This window comes from Brassica oleracea, chromosome C5, assembly GCF_000695525.1.
Source record: "Brassica oleracea var. oleracea cultivar TO1000 chromosome C5, BOL, whole genome shotgun sequence".
In the NCBI taxonomy this organism is placed as follows: Eukaryota; Viridiplantae; Streptophyta; class Magnoliopsida; order Brassicales; family Brassicaceae; genus Brassica; species Brassica oleracea.
Window position 1 is genome coordinate 4,875,716 of NC_027752.1, and position 8,386 is coordinate 4,884,101.

At 33.6% G+C, this 8,386-nt stretch overlaps 1 protein-coding gene across 1 annotated transcript; it reads left to right on the forward strand.

Annotated features, from left to right (window-relative positions):
• The first annotated feature begins 6,437 nt into the window (after nucleotides 1–6,437).
• LOC106343800 lies at nucleotides 6,438–7,510 on the forward strand. Its single transcript, XM_013783113.1, has one exon. It carries the CDS (start codon nucleotides 6,639–6,641, stop codon nucleotides 7,209–7,211), a length of 573 nt encoding a protein of 190 aa, XP_013638567.1. The 5' UTR covers nucleotides 6,438–6,638; the 3' UTR covers nucleotides 7,212–7,510.
• Nucleotides 7,511–8,386: the final 876 nt, after the last annotated feature.

An 8,386-nucleotide genomic window follows, 5' to 3' on the forward strand; every position in this document is an offset into this window, starting at 1 on the left:
ATTAGCCCAATATTAATCAAAGCCCAAAGAGGAAGAAAAATCTAGAGAAAGAAGAAGAGTGTAGATTAAGAAGTGTGTAGATTAAGAAGTGTGTAGAATATGTTTAGAATAAAATCAAAAGAAAAATCTAGAAGTAACTTGTACTTACCCTTCACTACTATAAATATGGGTGTTTAGTTCACTTGTATGATCATCCAAAAATCAAGAAAACAGAAGGAGATAAAATATTTGTAAGAGAGAGTTCTCAAAACAAAATCTTTGTAAACCTTTTCCTAAATATAAAGAGTCTTCTTCTTAAATCTTTTAGTTGTCTAATCTCATCTTCATCTCATTGATATTGGGTAATATTCCCAACAGATAGGTTAATTATAAAACCAAAAACATGAACCAATGAAGTAAATATCATAAATAGAAGAATTTGCCGTAATATTCCGTGGATGATAAATACCATGGTCCCAATTTCAAAACAAAAACATTATACCATGGGTCTCTCAAACTTGACAGTGGCCTTCTCTGACGACGAAGAGTGTCGTAAAACTTAGCATTAGAATTTAGTTGTAACTTGTAACTGTCTACTATTATATGTTAGTGAAGCATATATTAATAATTTATTTTTACACGTTCAAATACATCTGATAACCGTATAAGAGGAGTCCGGGAATGTTGAAACTTAAAAAGGAAGTTACAAAATATTTAGATTTTCAATTGGTAATTTAAATATAGGTCTAATGGCATAAAACATAATAAATAATATTCTAAATAATGATAAAGAAAAATGAAATAATAGTTGGACCATACTTTTATCAATGTATCACACTGCTATTTTAATAGAATAGATGGTTTTCTCTCATTAGAGAGACACTTATGATCCACATAGATAAGTCATTTCATATCGTAATGACACGTATCCATAAGGCAAACCGCACGTTTCATTAAACTTCAGCATTTTCGGTTTCGTTCTTTAGTGTGTTCATGGGCTGTGAGATTAGAAGTGTTTCCAGCCCAATGATAATGAGCTCCGTCTATCCCTAATACGGTTGCAGCGAGAAAACGAAATTCATCGCTTCTCTTCGTGCGACGACTAGGCGTGATTTTTGCGATTCTTTTCCCGACCTGCAACGGTTTGATTAATGGCTTCGTGTTAAATCCTATTGACTCTCCTCCACGATTCGTCTTCAATGCTTTGCCTAGATCTGAAAGGCGGTGATGTGAGTATTTCTCTTCTTGAACTCATCCTCTCTTCTTATCTCTTAAATCATACTAATTCACTGTATTATGGCTAACCTGTTCGAGTGTTTCTCTTGAATCGTTTCATCTCCGCGGCGGCAATTTTGGCAAATAACGATGCTAACTCCCGATAACGCCGAGGTTTCCGGTTGTTGCTTAAGCTTCCACCTACACAAGCAATGGAGCTTGTCCATTTAACTGATTCGTAGTCGTCATATTTTCAAGCACTGGGTAACGAATCGGTGGAGAGATATCAAACCAACGTTTCGAACCAACCGCTTCCTGGGTCTCTGCATCGATAGTATCACAAAAAACCTCACCGGATTGTGCCCACATTCAGATCAGTTTCAAAGTTAGAAGCGAATAAACAAACAAAGAAACAAGAAGTGTTACCTATTGAAAGTCTCTGGCTTTGGGTAATGAATCCGAGTAGTGATACGAGTTCGAAAAAGTAGTGAGGTTTGGACACTAAACTGTTTTAAGCAGACGGAACCAATGTAGAGACCACAAACCATTGCAAACACCAAAACTATCATCTTTAAGAACATATGTGATCTCTTTGGTTGTTTTATTACAATTTTTGCACTGTCCTATTTACATCAAACATTAAAACCTGAGAATATAAGTAAACTATTAGAGCTTAAAAAACCATAACTTTAAATCTTATGAAGAAAAAAGAGAAGATTTTTGAAGGTTGATTCCAATGATAAAACTAACATGCAGAGTAACCTATAAGCTTAAATCATGAGAGATTAGATAAGAGTGGTAGAAAGAGATAACCTTTCCGTATAAACAGATAAACTCTCGGCCATTGATGCTTCTGGAAGCTTCTGAAACAGAGTGAATGCCTTCAGTCAAAAAAATCTTCTGAAACAGAGTAACCGATGGAAAAGAAGAAGAAGATGAGCTTAGATAGGGGGAGGAGATGGATTCATAGATCCTCCTCTACAGAGAATCTGGGAAGAATGAAGAAGAAGCCAAAAGAGATTAGCATTTTGGGTTTGAGGAGAGATTTTTGTATAAAATTATAAAGTTTCTTCCCCACATGGAAAGTCGAGAATGACATTAAAACATGGAGACTATCTTTTTCTCCTTCGCTAATAAATCATCATCATCCAGTGTACATAAAAAATGCAAAAGATTATTTGTCGGATACCCGTTCGGGGTCGGTCGGGTATTTCAGATTTTTGGGTATTTCGGTATAGGGGTATTGAACCCGTTCGGATATTTCTATACTTCGAATCGGGTTCGGGTATTTTAGTTCGGATTTGGTTATTTTGGATTGGGTTCGGATATTGATATTTTGAAAAAAAAAATTAATTTTTCATTTTTAGGTTTATTCTATTTAAAAATATAGATTTCACTTAACTGATTTTTATTTTTTAATAGATTGAATGATTGATAAATTTGGAGATAACATTTCAAAAATAAATAAAAATTACTTTGGCTATTGTTTTGAAATTTTGAATGTAACTTTTGTTAATACATGAAACAAAAAACTTGACATGCATTTTAATTGAGTGACAAATCATTTCCTCCGTAATTATATGTATATTATATGATCTTAACGTATGTGTAACATCAATATAAATATTTTAAATAAAATGAGAGATGTAAACAAGAAATATAAGGGCAAGTATACATATCTTCAGTTATTTCCAGATATCCATTCGGGTTGGATATCACCCGTTCGAGTTCGGATATCCAATCTCTCCTAAATCAATACCCATTAAGGCATTTTGCTATTTCGGTTTGAATTTCGGTTTGGGTTTTTCGGGTCGGGTTCGAATACGGGTTCGAGTATCAGGTAAAATGTCCACCCCTACTATATATCATTAAAAAAAGAACATAATTTATTAAAACTAATAGTATTACTAAATTTGGGAGTTGTATTATATTTACATGTTCATATTTTCAAGGTTAATTTTTTATATTTTGGTAAATAAATATTATTTAATTTCAAGTTATAGTAAAAATCTGTTTTAACATGTTGTACATATAAAAGTCATTTATTTTAACGAATCATAAAATCTAATAATTAAATAAAACATAAAAATTACAAAGTTTAAAGTTTGACCTAAAATAAATACCATGAGTAAGCCGGAATTACAAATTCATCGGCAAATTTAAACCACATGCGAAAAAGAAAGACTAAGAAAGTAGAGATGACATCTCGGTGTTCCGTCGATGGCTGCGAAAAAAATAAATCCAATGGAAAATAGATAGCAACATTTTTTAATGTTTTCGGGAGACAAAAAAGGAGAATTGTGAAACGGATCACGAAGAGCAGGTGGTAGCGAATATTATGCCATCTCCAACGTCGGAGGCTGTAGAGGATGAAGAGTCGATTTAGAGTTCAACAATGGAGAAAGATGCTGCAACTAAGAAGTATATCGAAAACCATTACAACGAACGCATGGCATGAGACACATAAAGGCTAAGGCTCCGGCCATAGAGGCCAAACACTTGATATGATTTTGATTGAATTCACTCATTTTTTTAATGTGTTTTGTGTTTTGATGATGAGTCAATATAACAATGTGTCAAGGTTGTTGAGAAAGAACATGTTAACCCTTCAAATTATTTTGATTTCTACGGGAAGGTTCTTATAGGTATTGTAAGTAAAGAAGATATTGTTTCGTATGCTAAATGATTCAATAAACTCTTTCTATAAACTGTTTGGTGTTTTTATTACTTTTAATACTAACTCAGTTTTTCTTTTATGTACTCCTAGAATCAAAGTGCATGGCCAATTATTGTAAACAAAGCTTAACATGCTCAAAAAAGTTTGAATGCTCCAAGGTTAAAAGTCGCTCCAAAGTTAAAAGATTAAACATATAATCTTTAGATATTGATCTTTAGCATGAATCTTTCCGTAACTATAACACTTCAACCAATACAACTTTATATATCTAAATTGTCTTACAACGCACTGTGTCACGTATACATATTATTTCAGATATTTAACCTCAAGTAAATAGTCATTTCACATAAAAACAAAGACGATATTCTCTAGTCATATAATTATTTATTTATTAAGTACTGGTTCCATTATATAAAAGAAGAAGTAATGGAGTGAGTATATTTATTACCCAAGAATCACAACTTTGCTTCTTTTTGTCACTCTACTTTGCTAAGGGTTATTGGTTGTTGTATTTTAATAGATTTGAAAATCCGAACTAAATCTAGTGTTATTGGTTCTATGATTTTCAAATCTGTATTAAAATCATGTGTTATTGGTTTAAGAATTCATAAATTCTATATCAAATCAAGTGTTATTCAATCGTACAAATTTTCTAATATATTTGATTTTATAATTGATTTGAATGGATTTGTTTAGATTTTTTAGTTAAAAATACAACAACTCAAATCCGAAGGAAAACCTCCGGATTTGCATATTTTACTTGGATTTATAAATACTATATGGATTTTTAAATCAATCAAAATATACAAACCGATGACACCTAAAACCACGTATAATATACTATGCACGCTGCCCACAAATTAAAACACTAGCCTCTTGTTTAAATCGATACCTTATTCCAAAACTCAAAATTTCTAAACTTACCTAATTCTTAAACATATATGCTCTCAATAATAGAACTACATAACGATGTAATTTTTATAATATACTTGAATTATAAAATCGCAAAAACCATTAGACTGAAGTTTTATTAACTCGATTTCTCACCACAATATAATTTCTTTTGTGTTGCCCATCAGCGGAATCATAAACAATAAAAATTGTTCCAAAAAATTTACTTGATTAAGAAAAAGATTTATAAAATTGTTGATATCAGTTTAGCATTTCGCATATCATAAATAACAAATTGTTTTCGATTCGAAGTGGCCATGTATTTTTTGTTCTTCTACTTTGTACCATGAATTGTCTTTGGTTCGACCAATGAAAATAGCAAACTCGAAGTGGGAATGTTGTCTGCTTCATACCATGTATAAGTATGAACATGGGAATAAATTTATGGCAGTAAATCTATTACTTATACGCGTAAATGATAAAAAAAATGATTCAGTCCTGTGTAGATATGCGGAACGAAATCATTCATATAAAAATGCATTCACATCGCTCGACATGGGCCAATGATTTAACAGAACACAATAGACAAAAGGTTGTAATGTATATCACACAATATGCATTCATATGTATTCCTTTTTTTTCCCTGTCGGTTTAAACTTTAAACTGTACTATGGTGCTAAAGGACCACCCAAAGTCTACGACCACTCGATATAAATACTACGGCAAACGTTTATATATTGATACATAATGGTGATTTTCAATTTGATCAGACAATTATTTGGTATTTACAAGTGTTTGTCTTCTGAAACACAGCTTGGAACAAAAGTTCCAAAACAGTAAAGCCATAATAAAATTAAGGACATTTCCAACCCAACTTCATTTTTTACTCTAAAATAACTAAGTCACATAACAAAAGCAAACAAGCACGTAAAGAATGTTGAAAGAGTGAAACAGTAGCTACAACATAACCTTCTTATTCAAAAGCTACAAAATAACATTCGAGAAGTATTTATTACTATTTTCACATAGTAATTAACCACGAGGTGTAATTTTTTTTTTTTTGACTAACCACGAGATGTAAATATTTTAACAATTGGTTTGCTTGATTTTACTAGTTGTGACTTTTATTTGTTGGTCCGTCCATTTGACTAGTTGATAAGATAGTACGTATTGACATAATTTTTTCACGTAACAAACCAGAAAAATGTTGTTCAAAAAAAAAAAGCAAACCAGAAAAATAGAAATTATATATTATCAGAATTTTTTGTTTTCAACTTCTATTACTTATAAAGAAAAGTTGATATTCCAAGTTTGAGGTTACTTGAGATAATTTCTAGAAATATCCGATTTTTCCAAAATAAAGTTGAAAGAAAATTATTTTGGAAAATTCAAGAAGTTATGTTAAAAAAAGGAAAATAAATAAATATCCAGACTCCAGAGGGCGTAATTGACTGGGCATGTGCACATCAACGTGACCGGACTCCAATTCCGAATTCAAATCGATTAATTATACTTTTAAAATTAGAAAGAGACATCTGGAAGTTTTCGAAACAATATTTTGTAAAAAAAATATTGAAAAGACAAAAACCAGAAAAAGCTACAAAAGAAAGAATTAACAAAAATAAAAAGCGAGGGATCCGTGATTCCAAAGGATTCGCTCTCCCACGCGCCTAACAATCCGTCACATCTCACGCGTTTCTCTCGCTCTTCTACATTTCCCCTCCTCACATTCTCTCTCTCTCTCTCTCTTTTCTCTTACTATAAAGCCTCGTGTTCCCTTCTTCCCATTCTGCACCTCTATCCCTCACTAATTTCAATACTGCCACTGATAAAATAAAAAAGTTTCACCGAACAAAACAAAGAGAACCGAAAGAGTATGGCGGAGGAGTTGTTGGCTAACGAAGAGAGGCTAACTCGGACTGACTCAGCTGAGAAAAAGCGAGTCAGGGACGAGTCTGACGACACGGTTATTGACTCCCCCGAGGTGAAGAGGCTCAGAGACGATTTATTCGATGTTCTCGATGACTCGGATCCTGAACCGGTGAGTCAAGATCTCGACTCGGTCATGAAGAGTTTCGAGAACGAGCTATCTTCCACGGTTACCACGGCGCAAGGATCCGGCGAAACCCAGCCGGATCTCGGCTACCTTCTCGAGGCTTCCGATGACGAGCTTGGTCTGCCGCCGGTTTCTCCGGTTCCCGTCGCGAAGGAGGTGGAAACGACGGAGACGTTAACGGATCTGGTGCGAGCGTCGTCGGATTCGTCAGGAGTCGAAGAGCTATGGGGGTTCGAGGATCATTTGTCGAATTACGGCTCGTTAGATTTCGGTTCCGGCGTCGGAGATGGTGGAGATTACCTCGCCGTAGAGGGGCTCTTTGAATTTTCCGATGATGGTTTCGATGCCGGCGAGCTATTTTCGTGGCGGTCGGAGTCTTTACCGGCGGAATAAAAACTTTTCGGAGTTTTTTAACTGACGTGAAAAATGATAAAACGATGCCGTTTTGTAAAGCGTGTGGCTGCCATGTCGTTTTTTTACCCCCTATCATTTTATGGTAGATTGTTAATTTTCTATTGATTAATTATTAGGATTAGGAAAGTATGTTTTTTTATTAGGAAAGTTAAATACTTTGTTAGTGGGGGTAATTTTCTAGATTAATATAATCGAATTCGTTTGTTTGTTCTTCCCAGATCTTTAATAGTTTTTGTTGATGTGGAAAATTATATTAATATGATATACACCCTGCCAAAGTGCTAACGTCTTTATTTCACACCCATATTTTGGTCAATATTTCACTCCTTTCTTTTTCGATTTATATAATTAGAGCAAGTCTGCTTTCATTGTCAGACAAAGGCTATAAAGATAGTCCTTGAATCATATACCAAAAGGCCCAAAACAAAAACACTACAATGGATGATTCTGGTTTACACAAACACTATTATGTAGTTTCTTGAAAACCGAATTGGAGTTGCACAAAAAAAAAAAAAAAAAAAAACAACAAAAAAAAAAAAAAAAAAAAACCGAATTGGACTGATCAATAGTGTTTTCACTTTTGAGATAAGAAACCAAATTTTTTTTTTTTGAATGAATGTAAAATTTATTCAATAAAAAAATAGTGTTACATCAAATGCATCTTTAATTTTTTACAAGATAAATGAAAAAATTCTCCCCCTATATTTTTTCTATGAGTTTGGTTGTGCACCAAACCAAGTTATCAGTCCTTCCTCAAAATAATCCCCCATTTTTTCAGTGATAAAAGCTTCAACCTCAAACCTTTTTCCATAAGCTTTGTCAAGCTATTAATGTCTCTAGGCTTCTCCCCATGCCTGCGAGCATTCCTCTCCCATCAGACTGTATGCATTGTGGCTTGCAAAGTGTATCTGAGAATAAAAGTCTTAATCGGTGTTAACCATGACTTCAAGACAATAGCTATCAACTCATTCCAAACCACAGTGAATCGATCACACATAAGTCCCTAAACCAAGTTTCTCCAAACCGTTCCCGAATATCGACAACCAAAGAAAAGGTGAGCACAAGATTCTGGTGCATCTATACAAAAAACACAGGTTATGTTGATTGAACTATTCTATTGCTGCATCCTGTCTGTCGTCTGCAATCTTTCCTTA